At 49.2% G+C, this 16,353-nt stretch overlaps 1 protein-coding gene across 1 annotated transcript in view; it reads right to left on the reverse strand.

The window, feature by feature from the left end:
* Nucleotides 1-320: 320 nt before the first annotated feature.
* Nucleotides 321-16,353, reverse strand: part of LOC119375969 (lipase member I-like) — a 45,224-nt gene continuing 29,191 nt past the window's right edge. Inside the window, exons 7-9 of the mRNA XM_049411337.1 lie at nucleotides 16,008-16,076; nucleotides 14,300-14,557; nucleotides 321-451 (exon numbers count right to left, since the gene is read on the reverse strand). Coding sequence (XP_049267294.1) covers nucleotides 321-451; nucleotides 14,300-14,557; nucleotides 16,008-16,076 — 458 coding nt within the window. The remainder of the gene's footprint in view (nucleotides 452-14,299; nucleotides 14,558-16,007; nucleotides 16,077-16,353) is intronic.

Here is a 16,353-nt window from a genome sequence, read left to right on the forward strand (position 1 = left end):
CTCATCATAACAGCACATACCCAAGTGGCCAGAAAAAACGGATAGACAGATACCGCGAAGTCTGTGAAGTATCGTAATAATGCTAATCGTGTGAAACAGTGTTAAGTAACCTGGCACCAGCGACTCGTCGTGCCTACCCGATGCAATAGCACCTCCGATAGTAATATGCACAGTTGCGTATGGTACCTTTTCTACCTGTGTACAACAGCGCGGTTTCCTGCCGCCAATGTTGCGCACGCCATGTCCTAGTCTGGGCCGCATTGAACCAGCCAAGCGTAGCTGGAAGGGACTGGTATAAGCAGTAAAGGTTATGGTGGCACTTACGCATCAACGACGAGAGGTACGTGCAGCTGTACTTTCGGTCCCAGCGTGACTGTCAGCGACGAGTTGTGCAGGCTATACCGCCTGGCCACATCAGCAATCACCTCCAACCTCACCTCGTAGTGGTACACTGCGTAGTGACAAAGTCTAGTTGTTTTTGGGACGACTTGCGACTCAAGAATCCAAAAATGAAGCAGGGAAAAACACACATGATACACAAAGATATTTGTTCCTTGCGCAGTCTGCCTTCCTGCTTGAGCTACTAGAATGCCTTACAAAACCAACTGGTGGTACACGCTGTGTTGTCGACGCCAGGATTGAGCATTCTGCCTGCTTGGGCTAATTGGTACAAGCGCTGTAGTCTGTCTGTAGTCTGTACAGCGCTGTAGTCTGTCTTTCTATTCTCGTCCTCGTTTTTGTTGTAGTAATATTCGTTCAAGCTGGAAGCACACCAACTCGCCCACCTGACAGTTCTGATGGTACAAGGTACTCGTGAATTGCAGCAACCAAAGACGCAGGCACGGAAGAAACGACACGAATGACGAATGCTCATCTGTCCTCCCGTTTCTTGTGTCCCTGTGTCTTTGTGCCATCCGCCACGGAGGTCTAGCGGTTATGGCGCTCGACTGCTGACCCGAAGGTCGTGAGATCGAATCCCGGCCGCACCAGCCGCATTTAAATGGCGGCCAAATGCTAGAGGCTCGTGTACTTACATTCACGTGCACGTTAAGGAACACCAGTGGTCAAACGTACCAGAGCTCTGCACTACGGCGCCCCTCGTAATCATATCATGGCTTCGGGATGTAAAACCCAAAAAATTATTATTGTGTTTTATGTGGTGCCGTTCAGTGGCAGCAGTTAACTGCGCGGAAAGGCAAAGACAAAACAAGGGTAACAGCATGGGCACTTTTCCGGCAAACGTATGTTGTTTTCGCGCAACTGCATTGTTCTGTTTTCAACTTGACCAGCCATGGTATCTTAGTTACTTAGGTGCCGCGCTGCTAAGGACACACTGAGAAAAGAAGTTTGTTTTTGGCCACCGCGGTCGCAATTATATGCGGCTGCAATGAAAAAAAACATGGCTGATCCATCTGTCATGTGAATCGGTATAACACGAAAGTGAAATGTGTCTTCACAGACGTAGTTGAGCGTTTGTTGTGTTCTTTCGCCCCAAGGGAGAAGGAATGAATGCTAGAGCAACAAATTGCAATGTCACCTGAAGAAGGGCAAGCAGCTCGAAACTTGCAGCACGGAACACGGAAAGGAGCACGGAACGAACATACACAGGATGAGCGCGAACTAACTTTCACAGTTGTAACTTATTTCTGTGTGAGCAGCGCGCTCCTTTCGCAAAGCGGCCGCTGCGGTGAACGAAGTGACCTTCGTGCTCTCAACACAAACTTGCGGTGAGAGCACAAGACGTACACACCACCGCCATCACGAGATAAGCCGCCCAAGCGACTACGTCTGTAGAGGTGCGCGCTCATCCGCGTGGGGCGACGACCTTTAAAGCGCGCTCCTCGAGCCCTTCGCGACATCTCGCTAGTGATAACGAAAACAAGCTGATGTACCACGATCTCCGAGTACCGCCACCGGCAAATGGTGTATATAAATAGTCCGCCGTTAGCATGGCAAAGAACGTACCGTCTGTGGCCGAATCGTTTCGCGCCCCGCGCTCCGGAGCGAGGGTCTAAGTTCGACTCCCGGTGACGGAACTTTTTCTCCTGGTTTTTCTTTGCCAACTGTTAATCTTATATTTTACAACGTCATATCCGTGACGGAAATAGTAGAGCCATGGTGGACCCCGGCATAAAACACTTTCGTGTTAAAATACCTTAGATTTAGATGCAAGCTAAGAACATTACTTGTTTAAGTTCATCGGCGTCCCTTCTAGGCGGCGTGCCTCGTAACCACATTGTGTCTGTCACGCAAGATTTCCAGAATTCAAAGGATGCCTGAATGACTTCTTCAATTGTGTTATTGCTTAGCTACCGTGTTATGAATTGCTTGCACAATAAATCGGACGACGCAACGTCTATCATGGCAGCTACGAGCAATTGGTTGTTACTTGCAACAGGTTCTTAACAACAGCTACGAGCAATAGTTCTTATGAGTGCTTTACCTCCTTAACTCGTCGAGCACGCCCGGTCTCGTGCTGAAGTCACCCCCCTCATTTCAGAGTGATGTTTCACCATCTAGACAGCAAGAGGTACAGTGGTCAGTACACTCTAAGAAAAAAAAGAGTCAAAAGAGGGTCACGGCCGCGTGACTCTTTTCGGGTGTCCATCTGACCCCTTTTGGAGGTACAGGCAGAGAAAGAGTTAGCATTTCGGCTGGAGTTACGGGACTCTCCTGAAGTGCGTTTCGATTGGCGGCGCCGCCGTATACGCTATACATATCGTGCGCTTGCCCTTTGGCGCCGTTGTGGCGCGTTGGCTCGCCGACGGAGGCGAGACAACGCGCCACAACGGCGCCGGGGTGGCGCGCCGCTTCTGCCTCCTCTCTCAGTCTCCTCGTCTATTGGAATGCGTTGCGTGGTTGCGTTGGTTGCGCTGGTTGCGTGTCTGTTCATGCGCGTCTTCGGTGGTGTTGACGCCGGCTCCGTGCACGAAGTGACGCTTGTACGGCGGAATATTCATGGTGCTACGGATACGGACAACGGGCGCCAGTTAACGGTGAGTGTACTGCTTTCGTAGGTAATAATTAAACAGCCTTAGCTGGGCGTCTGCAGCAGCTCTGCGGAAGTTATCTGCCAGCCATTTCCAACAGCAGCCTGTGTCTGCAGGGCTGTTGCGGATGCCCAAATGAAGCTGTCAATTAACGAGTTACCACCGTTATGCGCGTTGCTGTGCAAGCTCCCTTATAGTGAGCGATGCAAACAATTATCACGGGTCATTTTTTGCTGATCGCACGTTGTGTCTGCACTACTGAATGTGCAAGATGTCGTTTTGAGATGGACTTTAGTCTACTTCATAATAATTGAGTGTGCAGCGTGCTTCCGCGCGTGGGAACGTCAAAAAAATGCCTGTGTACAGAACGCTCAGACGCTCTATATATAATGGTGTTACGATATGGGTTCGGGGAGCAGGTTTAATGCGTGGTGTCAGAGACGCTTGTGAGGGCCGCAAGGAAGAGGACGCAACTGGCACGGCACACAAACATATATTCTGACATAAAAATACACAAACAACCCAAATACAAAGCGCAGCAAGACAATAACCACGCGAAGCGTCTTTAAAAGGAGTTAGTGAAACGCCACGCTCACTCCAAGGGCCTTGACTTGGCGGTCGTGGCTACGTTGTGGGTCTTGTGCGAGAGAAGCCAGGCGGGATGTCGCAGGTTCCTCTGCGTCCGCTGGGCGCCGGGACAGAAGACTGTCGTTGCGAGGTCCCTCGGGCGTTGACGCTCGACCAGGTCCCTCCGACAGATGTTGGCCTCTCGAACGCTGACGTCCGACCAAGCCAATGCGTCTTCTCTGCTGCAGCTTCTGGCTCCGTCTGATCGGCCGACGTGGCCTGTTCTTTCTCTTTCTTTTTCTCGCGCCGCGCGGGCACGTGCAGAGAATTCTTCAGGATGGGCAACACTCTTATTTCAGTGTGCGCGCTTGCGCGTTTTCGGCGCCGCTTCGTCGTATCATAGTCCCTCAATACTTTATAGTATATATATAATATATAGTCGTATTCTAAGCGGCGTCAGGGCACCTCATCACAAATGGTTTTAGGGGCGCAGCTCCTTAAAGCGGCACCCGTTCGTCCCCGTCGTAGTGCCTAACCAGTCTTAACGCTAGTACCAGATCTTGACCTCCAAGGTGGTGCCGGTGGGAGATTTCTCCTGTGCGTTGTTGAACAATAAAAAATTCGCAGCGTGCGCGTTAACTAAAAGCCGAATTCTTCTGTCTCTCATTCCCCATTAGCAGCCATTGGCATGTTCCAGTAGGAAACGTTAGTAGAAGTAAGTGTAAGTGTTAGCTAAAAGCCGACTTCTGTCTCTCATTCCCATTAGCGGCCATTGTTTACCTCCAAGGTAGTGCCTGGTGAGATTTCTCCTGTGCGTGATTAAACAATAAAATTTTGTTCAAAACGCCGTTGATTGATAAAATAAACCAACGAAAGACGCCAGATGTTTTCTAAAAGCAAAACGAAAAGACGCCAGATGTTTCTAAAGCAAAATGAAAAGACGCCACTGCTTAACGAAAGACGCCAGATGTTTCTCCTCTCCTACGGTCCCCCCCTCCCTATCTTGCCTCGCGGCGCATTGGCGCCGACGCAGGCAGCGTCGCGGCAGCGTCTTGATTGAAAAACCGACCGCTGCGCTGCACAACCGTCACTCCCTGACCACCCCCTATATATAGGCACTGGATTCTGACCTCCAAGGTAGTGCGGTGTGCGATTTCTCCTGTGCGTGATTAAACAATGAAAATTCACAGCGTACATGTAAAATTAAAGTGAGCTGCAAGTCGTCATAACTCTCATCGAACCTTTAGTATAAACGCGCCCGATCTCACGTCGGTGATGATGTACTGGGCAGAATTCACGGAAGATTCACGGTTTACCGATGAACCTCCGCAGCTTCGCCCACTCATCATCATTCACTCTCCGTGGATATGCTGTGATTTTTTTTGTTGGCTTAAAGACGGGTAGTTTGAGGTGCAGATAGAGTACGGTGCTTCCAGAACGTACGCGGTAGTCATTCTAGTTGGATACGTCTCGCCGGTAAGGCGGGAAAGCTCCATACATTCGACGGCGCGCGTTGTTGCGGCCGCCGCCGTGCATTCTTTTTCCCTCATTTCTGTTTGCTGTTTTCGTGTTTGCATACACTGCGATGACGTTGGGCTTATAACAGAATCGAGTGAGTGTACGTGATGTGGGAGCTATGTGCGGTAATTCTAGCATATGGCATGTCTCATCTCGACGTAGACGGCATACGCACGCGCTTTTGTCGTTCGGGCCATCGTACTCGCATGTGTTCATATGAGTATTTAAGGATTGGTTGCGTTTGTAAAACATGCGGTCAGTAACCGCTCACGGCATGCCCCTGACTGCCGGAGGATGTGCTTTGGTGTCGGGATATGCCGGCGCAAAGCCGTGTTTATTCTGAAACCAAATTTTGAAGCGATTTCTCAGAAAAGAAGTGCCTGCATTCGTGTATAGCCAGTGCCTATTGCGAAACCAGGTTCCCGCTGCCTTTTACGGGAAATTTGTTTTTGTTGCGAAATTTGGACGAAACACTCGTGGCAGAAGTGTGTACAATAACGTGTGTTGAACAAGGGTGGTTTTAAATACAAATAATCAATGTGTGTGTTTTGGTTATTCCCAGAATCCCGATTACTTCTCCCGCCTCTTCACTCCAGTTGACAGCCACACTCGGGGAAACGAAGGTGCCGCTCTGGTCTGGCGCCTCACCGCTCGTGATGGAAAATCAACAGCGGCGTTCGCCCTGTCAACGAGACAGTCGGTCCTACATTTCCTTTCGTTGGACAAGACGACGTAGGAAAAGAGGTGAGTGGCATCCACGCAAAGGAGCCTAAACCAATTTCTTTGTTGTTTAAAGAGGCTCACATCGTCTTGTGCTGCAAGTTTGACGCCAATTAACGTGTTTACAAAAGCTCTATTTGCATGTTTTTGTTTTACACGATAACGGCAAAAAACTTGTTCCATACCATGCCTGGTTTGCATTTGTTGTTTTGTTGTCGCCTTTATTATGTCTGTGGAACCGCTTATTGTGTAGGTTTTGCAACCTTTACTGCAATTTCATTTCTCCATCATAATCTCACGTTCCTGCTTTTGAGATACCGTTTTTTCATGGTGCTCAGTCTAACAGGAGCGACACCTGCAAGCCACAAGTCTGATTCCTCCAGCCGTCACCACTTTTTGATTGTGATTCCTAATCATAAGGAATAATATAGAAACATGATGCCGATTTGTTCTGGTTATTTATCACCATATTACACTGTGCACATCACAGTCACACATTTTAGTTGGCTATACTCATACAAGCATGTATATGGGAATACCGAAACTTCTTTATGTGAAATCACAGACCACTCTCATGGTTTTTCGTGCTTTCCATATAACTTTGCTGGAAAATCGTGTGTGTTTGACGAGTTTTTATTAAAATAATGCTAAAACTGGACTATTCTTTTTTTACAGTCGCTGAACAGAAAGGCAAGTATTATTGGACTTGCTTAAAATGAATACTCCACTATTTTCAACATAGTCGCGCAAAAGTAGAGCAAGGGTCCAATGAGTACTTAAAATACTTGTGGATCGCTTGACGCTTCGGTGTGGTCACTTGACCCCCCTCGGAGTGTTACCGGCAAGAGTCGCCCTATAGGCGGTAACGTGATCCTTCGGATGGGAGTCTTTCCCCTCTTCCTAGAGGGTCTGGGGACTCTCCTGGAGCGAGCCAATCCTCACCCACCAAGAGAGTCACCGTGACTATTTAAAGAGAGCCCTATACGTGGCAAGTCAGAACTCTTCGAAGAGTCACGCATACTCTTTTTTCTTAGAGTGCAACTGAAACTCAATAATCGAAGCACGTGGCTGCTGGCGGTGAGGGTGACGGCGAGGGCGAGAACGTTCTTCACGAACGGTGACTGCATCCGGTAAGCAGTCGTTCTGGCTGTGGTTCTCGATGGTGCCGGCGGAGCACTGCAATCCTTCGTAACGCACGCCCACCAGCTACAACCGCCTCGCGCGGCGCGGCACATGAACAGTGTTGTGTAGCCATTGCAAGTGGCGCTCCGCCGGTGCCACAAAGAACCACGGACCGAACAGCTGTCTACCGGACGCATTCACCATCTCTCACAAGAGCCTTCACTGTCACCTTCACCGCCAGCAGCCACGCGCTCCAAGTACCGCTTTCCAATCGCCGAACACTGTACTCTTAAGGCGCATTCTAGTGGTGAAGAACTATCGATGGCACTATCGATAGTATCGATAGTTGAGTCACCTATCGATGGTAAAAGATACTATCGATAGTGCTACCGATAGTAAGTACTATCGATAATTTAAAATCAACAGCGCGAACTCATTGCAGAAAAAAAAATTACATTATCTCCCACTAAAGGGAACCATGCGGGGATGCGAAGCAGCGCATGGGTCGACTTCAAGTTCCGTCCATCACGGGCACCTTGCCCGATGTTAACGCGTCCTTGCAAGTGGAGCACACCATGATGATTCACTGTAGTTGCTGTTGCTGTTACGCATCCTGAACTCTTGTTGAAGTACGCCACGCGGGTTCATCGCAGAATCTCGTTCCCCGAGGCCCTCATGTGATTGCTGAAAGAGTGTAAGGGGGAGAGGCCACAGCGTCTTACATAGCTCCTTACACAGGCCCGAACGCGCTAGCGCGTGCCAGCACACATGGTTTTGTCCAACGTTACTAGAACAAACTCAGTTTAAAAGCTCCGCCGGAGAGGCGGTCCGCGTGGCGGTCGTGAGAACTAGTGGCGCTGCAGTCACGTCTAGCTCTAGCAGGCTTTAGTCTAGCTCCCGCGGCTGGCGCTTGTTGTGATCGGTGCCGCCGATGTACGAGCGCACGTGGGTTGCAGCATCGTCTGCGCTTTGTTAGCTCGTCATTTTTGCGACTGTTCTTGACCAGGCTTAGCGTCTTGCACGAATACACGTGCATTATGTACGAAGCGTAACGAGAGCGAACAGATTCACAGCGGTATGCCGACTTGCTTTGCGCCGGGCTGCAAGAGCGGCTACCGCAACGACGACTCCGCTTCACGACACTTCTTCGGACCTGCAAAAGAACCTACGCCATTCAAGCTTTGCATCGCAAAGATAGAAAGCTTACTGCGAAATGCAAGGTCTGTGACGTTCATTTTGAGAGTGTCGACATTGTAAAGCACTATCGTCGTGTCGTTGCGGGACAAGAAGTTTTGATCCCTCGTGGAAAGTGGGAACTCGCGCCAGGTGCCGTGCCGCGCTTGTTCCCAGCACTTCCACCCCACATTTCAAAGCCAAAATGTTGGGGGTTTAGGCGCAAATCCCCCCAAAACGCACGGCGTCCCGCGAAAGCCCAGTGCCCAATTTGGAGGAGCCGCCAGAAATAGAACAGCAAAACGAAAGGCAGGCGATTGCATATATACGCTACCGAGAATGAGAGTTGCATCACACTGACATTCGATCAGTTGTCAGCTGTCGCTATGCCTTCGAAGCAGTGGATATTCTAGAGATTTTACGACGAGGTATTGAACAAGATGTGCGGAATATTTTACACTCGCCAGCTCAGGAACGGGCTGCTCAGCGCAAACATTTGACACGGTACACATAGGAAAGACGAGGACCAGCGCTGGTCCTCGTCTTTTCTATGTGTACTGTGTCAAATTTTTTGCGCTGAGCAGTTTAATAATGAAATACCAACTAGCCTAATCCCACACTTTGCTTCGGGAAGGGACTTACTTGTGCAAAAGATAATTGTAGTTGACGAGCCAATTTAACTGCGTAGTGAACGGCTACAGCACGAAACGCAAATGGCTGTCGTACAGTGTAAGGAGCTGCGGGCATGGAACATCTGCTCGGTGAAATTGAAAAACTGAAGTTGAATACTGACGACTCTTCTAGCGACAGAGTACGCGCGAATAACTGCTCGGTGCTCACATCACGGCCGATCTGTTCGAATTGTTTAAGGCAGCGAAGAAGGATGCGACGTAGAAAGATGAGACACGGGAAAAAAACAATCCGCTGAAATAATTGCTCAGAGAAGACATCTATTCGATGTAATCGCACACTGAGGTTTCATTTACCGAGTTCTCGTAAAATTTTCCGATTTAGGGTCAGTATCCCTTTAACCGTCGCGAAACGTGTCTTGTAAACATTGCAAAGCATTGGTGATGTTTTTCGAGAAAGTTTTTTTCAATAAATTGTAGAAACATGAGTACTGTTTCTCTAGAACGTTTTTATCTCGAGTAAGTACGCTTCTTTGTGCACTATAAGGGCTTTTACAAATGTGTTGGGTTGTTCTTGATCTAGATAAGACGGCAGCGGCTAAAATTATGGTAATAGTTATAAAAATACTCTGAAAACCCTCATTCGCTTAGAAACACCTATGCTTGGAAATTAAGCGCAATATAGACAGCTCAAATATTCTCAAAGGGTCGTGAAGTCGACGAAGGCAGCAGTCAGCAGGTCCGAGATGAAACTCTTTACTTGGCCGAACTTTTGGCCGGGAAACTGAAAGTCAAACTACAGCAATACACTGATAGCGGCGAACAGAGCGTCGACCGTCGATCAACTGACAAGCAGTCAAGCGCGTCGGCTTTTATACAGGCGCTATCGAACTTTCCAGCGATATCGCTGGTGGCGGCGTTATCTCTCGACAAAGCTGGAACATTCGCGTGCAGCGCGAAATCTTACCAAAACGATCTATTACAATCGCAAAGCTTCTCGAACACTGCTTCGCGGACAGCGTCGAGCGTTGATAACCGTGCTTGCTGGTCAAACCTGAATACATCAAAATAAAACAAGAAGTGGACGTGGCAATATAGACCGAACATCGATTCTTAGCCAATCAATGAACAACGCACGCGGGCCAATGCATACAGATGACCTTATGCATATCCACCTAAGCATCCATCTAACTAGTACAATAAGAAAGCTGGCGCGCAGATGCCACGAGCAACTGCGCGGCGCATCGCAGCGTTATGCCGTGGCAGCAGACGACGCGCCGATAGTGGCGCAAGACGGAACTGCAGCGCCGCTAGTTCTCGCGACCGCCGTTCGGACCACCCTCCTCCGCTGGCGGAGATACGGAGCTTTGAAACTGAGTTTGTTCTAGTAACGTTGGTTTTGTCTGCGTTACGCCAAGCTGGGACAACATACAGCAGCCCGGGCCCCTAAAGTGCTCTGCACGTATCATCGTCAAGGCGGTCGAAGAACAAGAGGAAGAAGACTTCTCCTTGGCGCAAGCGCGCACTCATATGGCTATGCTATTGGCCGCGAGATCGAGCGGAGTCTCCGCCTGGCGGCTACTGGCTGAAGCACGCCTAGTGTGGATTGCTCCATGCGTCGTCTGCTAGCCGCGTTGTGTTTGCATGTGCGCGTACGTCATGCAGGGCCTCAAAAGGTGGTTTGGTCCGTTGCGTTGGTGTAACTTTAACCGCTCGTACGTATGCCTAACAACATGTAAAGAAGCATTTGGCCTTGATCGGCTTTATATGTACTGTAATAGGATCAGTGAGTGCACTTGTCGAGAGTGCTGTGTGTAGTTGTCGTACCGTCCGTTCACTAGAGTCATATCAGTGTAGGTGCCGCTCTGTGGTTCAAGCGCTTTGCAAAGTGCACTTGGCGTTGTCCTAAAGATGAGAAGTATTAAATCTCATGTGAATATAGCCTTTTAGCGGTTCGGTGGTTAAAAAAAAAGGCTCTCATGCACTTGCGCGTTGTGGTTAGGTGTATAACTTCGGGACTGTCGTTTATAGGTTACGCGACGAGCTTTAGTTGTGTACGGTCCTGGTCCCACGGCAGAGAAATATTTCTGTCAAGTCACGTCTGACACTTCGGTACTTAAATTATCCCCTAAACACAACAGAAAATGGAATGACACGGAAATCACAAAACTGTGTTGCCTTGCTCAATTATAACTTGTGGCGAAATGTATACAAGGACACCCGTGTACTTGCGAGGTAGCTTATGCCTGTCAAATATGCGCTGTGGCAAGTTCAGTGTCGGAAGTGCGTCAGGCCTCAATCTCTTCCGCGAAAACCCTTAAAAAAAGAGAGCGAGCGAGAAAATATATTCATCAAGACAAGCAGTGGCGATAAACTCGCTCGCGCATTTTCATCACTTACGTGGCGTGTGAGCGCTCATAAAACGATACCCTTTGCTATGTACCGGATCATGCATACAGACTTGCCGCGTTTCGGTGCACGTACTTGCCCTGCGGAATACTGAGAACTGTTCTCGCGGCCGTGTAAACACAATGGAACATGCGCGAACTACAAAAGGGCTCGGGGACTCTCGTTTAAACAGACTCATAGCCAAGCGCGAACGGACTTTTCATTCACAGCGCAGACGGTACATGAATGACAAAGAATAAATTCCATGAATTAATTTTCTTCTTTCTCGATTGATTCTCGCTTAATATTCCTGCGGAAGTGTAGGAAAATCAAAGCACAGGGAAGCTTCCCGAGAGTTCGCGTACTGCGACAGTCTTCACGCTCGTAGTGCACAGCAGCAACAAGCCTATAAATGTACACATTAGCGAAGTAATCGCTTACTCAGCATTCTTTCTCGTCTGCGAATGCGAATGCACCGTCGTCGAAGTGCTTGCTGCACACCATCGCGTACTTGGAAGGCGTCCTGCCGTTAAGAAGCCTAACGAGCCACAGTCGGCGACGTTCCGCGTCGGTGGGATAAAAATGGAAGCTTATCCCTAGCTCTGTGCAGTATGTGCGGCATTTTGGCACCAAACAAAACCTCACCATCGATAACAAAGAGTTTTCTGCGGGTACGGAACACAAAATCACGATGTGAAAACAGAAGTCCCGTGCACTTCTACACACACCACACGAAACCAGTATCCACACTAGCGGGGTGACGGCGCTGCCACCTATAGGTCGATCTCGCCGCGAATAGGTGGTAGAAAGCGGACGATCGCCAATGGAACTGCGGACCTACGGACACAGCCCCGAGCAAAAGCTGCTTCGCATCTAATAAATTTGGTTCCCCGCGCGCGTGGTACATAGCGGAGGCGGAGGAGCAGGCTGTAGCGGAAAGGAAGCCGTTACATGGGGTAGAACTGCGCGGCTTGAGTTTTATATTGCATTTGATGATTTCAAAACAAAAAAATTATCAAGAACTAAGTTTGCTAATTGTAAGATGTAACTGGTTGCTTTTAAATATTAATTTATTGATGGAGATATGCCGCCATTTTCACTGCGCAAATAATTTATCTCCATAAAAATTTGCTCATAAATTAAGCGAATGTGATAGTAAACTATCGCAAATATTTTGGCAATTTGGCCAGCCAGCAACAGCATCGTTATTCGCACCACTATGGATAGTTTGTCACGTGGTTGTGGCGGTGAAGAATTCTCCAGTAAGACTGGGAAATACGAAGCTCTTTTTTTTGGTCGAACTTGAGCCCAGAAAATCAAAACTCAAAATACAAGCGATAGACGCTGCGCACTGATTGCGGCGAGAATAATCGCCGGCCGTCGAGTAATCTGATAACCGGTGGAACGCTTCGTCTTTCATACATCAGTCATCAAACCTTCCAGCGTTATCGCTGGTGCTCACGTAAGCTCTTGAATAAACTTGAATATTCGCGTCCGGCGCGTAATCTTAAAATGTCAAACAATCGCGAAGCTTTTTAAACATTGCGGCGTGGTCTGCGTCAAACACATATAACAGTCTGTGGGTGAAACCCGAATACATCAAAACAAAGCGATAAACAGGCGTGGCAGTAATATCGCTAGTAATATTACCGATGGTACTACCGATTCGACTATCGGTAGTTTATCAAGAGTAGTACTATCGATAGTTTGTTTACACTATCGGTAGTTTCAAAGAAACTATCGATACTATCGATAGTCAATTTACCGATAGCTCTGCATCACTAGCGCATTCACACCTGCGACTGGCATCGGTCGCGCGACCAAGTTAGTTAGGCTGTCTCTGATTACGCTCTCATCGTTAATTATCAGCTACTACAAATGTTTGTCTCTTCCTTGATGAAGGACGTTATTCGCCGGGACTGAGATGTCCCATCAAGCGTAAACGTGGGTGCATCCACTTTAAACGGTGCTGTAGCTGCCAAACACCAATAGACATTGTGCAAGCTATCTTACATCAATAGAAAGTGAACATTCAACGACATTTTGTAAAGACGCGTTCCTATGACCGAGGAATCAACCATGTTTTTTTTTTTTTTGCTGATGCCCCGTAGACGGAATAATTGCGATTAAATTATTATTTTAAAGAATTGGAGACCTATAATTCCTCCGCACAAAGGACTATTACCAAAACAAAATCAACTCCAGCGCCTTTCAAATGGGTGCCGCAGTGCTACAGTTGACCTGCCGAGGGGGGGGGGGGGTCGATCCCTTCCTTAAAAATTGGAGCCCCCCAGACGCTCCCCCCCCCCTTACTTTAAGTCCTGCGTCCAAGTACATGTCAAATTTCTTGAGTTCAAATACAATCTCGAGGCATTCGCGCTCGGTGACAGCATAAATCTTTTCCGCTGGCGTTAGGGTGACTGGCAAACGCAAGTAGCCGCAATGCACCCTCGAAATCCCGTAGCAAGGCAGAGCCGAGGCCATACTCCCTACCGTCTGTTTGCAGCACAGACGGCTTGTTTAAGTCGGGGAGGTTCTCAGCCATTGGACTGGTCAGTGTTTTAATATACATTTTGCTAACGTTCACAGCCACTCACGGCTTTTCGGACTAATTCACTGAATAGAACCGTGAGCTCTGCGCAGCGTGCTATGAAAGCACGGTGGCATGCAGTAATTCCGAAAAAACGCTGCAAACTCTTGACATCGCACGGTCACTTTTCAGGTGAGGATACTCGCCAGACGCGATCGACCAGATAACGTAACAACGCCGCAATGGTCCGATGACTGCAGCAGATACATATCGGTGGGTCGACGCAACTTCCAAGACCAAAACGTTTTGCCTTAGGAACCGGCATTTTGCAGGAAATGTGAACTTCCTAGTCAGGGGATGCTGCTTGGCAAGCTAGCAACTAAAGCGGAAACGCACGCCCTGGTTTTCGCGAGCGCAAAACGCGACATGCGGGCGACATCGCCGTTGCCGCCGACAACGTCCGTTGCCATACCAACGGTAGAGAAACATTGTCTTTGCAGTTGCATCGTCCCGCCGATAGATGTCCGTTGCCGTCACCGGAGCAGCGGATGCGCGCCATTGGTACTTTATCTGGTCGAACGCGCGTCGCACACAAGCCAGGAAGTGTCCCCGCCCACCTGAAAAGTATATATCTTACACCGTGACCCCAAGTCGGCCCTCACCGCAGTACGGGTAGTACCCGGCAGTGCGCAGGTAGACGAGCAGCGAGCGCGAAGCGTCACTCAGCTCCCGGTGTTGCACCGCGGGCTCTCCGAACCGCAGGCAGCGGTCGTTGCGCGCCCCGCAGTCGGTGCAGCGACCAGCCACAAAGGATGGCCAGTCCGTACACACGAAGCCCACCATGGCGCAAGGTGCGGCCGTCGCAATCGTCTCCATGTAGTAGTCGTACGAACGCAAGTGTTCGCACAGAAGATCCGCCCCTGCAAGAGGCAAGCGAGTCGCATATCGAAGACAATGAAGTGCTAGGCCTGGTTCACCCACATTCTGCAACGGCGTATGATGTGCGATGTCCGGTTTGTGACCAAATAAACAGCAAGGAAAGAGAAAGAATGACTGTTAGGCACTTCCGGTCTTGCGGTCACTTTCGGTTCCCACTCGCGGACTTCCAATATTCATGTGAGCTTGAGGCAGACTAAAAAATGCACATTTCTCTGTTCAGTCTCAAAGCAATGAGTCAGTTGTCTGACAAATATTTAACTCCGCGTCCTCGATTCTTTTACCAACGCTGCTGTGACATGCTGTGCGCGGACTTGCATACGCTTCGCGCTAGCGCAGCTTGTAGCAATCGTCATCTGCACTTTTCTCTCCCTTGTGCCGTGGAGAGAACGCTACTCCAGCCGCCATTCCTTAGACTCTTATTTATAGCATCACTGGCACTGATGTTCCTTACCACCTTCGTGTAATCCTTACTACGGGTATCAGTAAAGAACGAATCATTGCTCGAACAGCGTAAGCCTAAACGACGTTGGAAAGCCCTGGATACTGAGATAGCTAATATTAAATAACTCAGCTGAAAATCACTGCAAAAAGATGTAAAATCTACAAAAGGTGAAACAAGCGCGAGGATAAAAATACATATTACATGCATTGCGATCTCAAGTAAATAAATGCTTACAGTGACCTAGCTAAGGACTGCGTTTACTTCCCTGTGCGTGCCTGCGCGTAGCACCTTAGGGTCTAGGCTTGTCGGCGTGCATCGTCGTCTGCTTAGCGCAGTCCATTTGCTTGAACGCAAGAGAAGGCGCCACCGCCTCAGCGCTCGCCGTGTGGCGAGAGAGAGCGAACGGCGCGCGTTGACTATGGAAACGCGCTTTCTGCGATGAACGCTTAACTACCAGCTCGCAAGGAACGAGAACGCGCCCTCGCCCGCGAGAGACAACGCCGACGCAGGCAGCGTCTGCTAGCGAGTTGATTGAAAAAACCGACTGCTCGCGCTGCACAACCATTCGCCTGCCACTCCGTATATACGGGCACTGGATCTTGACCTGCAATGTAGTGCCGGTGGGAGATTTCTCTTATGTGTTGTTGAACAATAAAGATTCGGCAGCCTGCACGTTAACTATAAGCGGACTGCGGGTCTCTGTGTCTAATCTTTCTTCTGTCTCTCATTGCCCTTTAGCAGTGATATTGCGGTGGGAATTACCGGCGCACGCTGCATGCTTCGCCCGTCCACAGGTTTCACGTTAGTGGAGCTGACACACCCTTCCCTACATGCTTCGCCCCTTCCCAATTTTTGTGCGTCGTAGATGCACGCACGCACGCATTTATGCGTGCGTGTGTGCGTGAGCTCGTGCATGCATCTCGTATGTGCCTGTGTGTACGCGCGTGCATGTGTAGGGCGGGCATTGTGATGAGTAGAACAAGACTCACTGGAGCAGTTTGGCTGCCTGTCACCGCCGTTGGGAAAGAAGTCGATGTGGCCGATCGGCTCCTTCAGTCCTGTAAATCAGTACATTCAAGATATGTAAAAAGAGCCATTCTGAAGTTGGCTTCTTCGCAGTACGCTTTCATTTTAAGTAATGCTGTTTTTATTGCAGAAACAATATTTCCAGTGGACACAAATCTTAACCGTAGATGCGGCTGATGTCCTTTCGAGGAGAGAGAAGCGTCAAGCCGCTACGCAGGCGGTCACGTAACGACCAAACTTTTTCATTATTACCAATATTCGCTGCGTTCCTCAGCACTTAAAAAGACAGCACTGTGCTCTAGCGTTGAG

Source organism: Rhipicephalus sanguineus, unplaced genomic scaffold, assembly GCF_013339695.2.
Source record: "Rhipicephalus sanguineus isolate Rsan-2018 unplaced genomic scaffold, BIME_Rsan_1.4 Seq1046, whole genome shotgun sequence".
Taxonomy (NCBI): domain Eukaryota; kingdom Metazoa; phylum Arthropoda; class Arachnida; order Ixodida; family Ixodidae; genus Rhipicephalus; species Rhipicephalus sanguineus.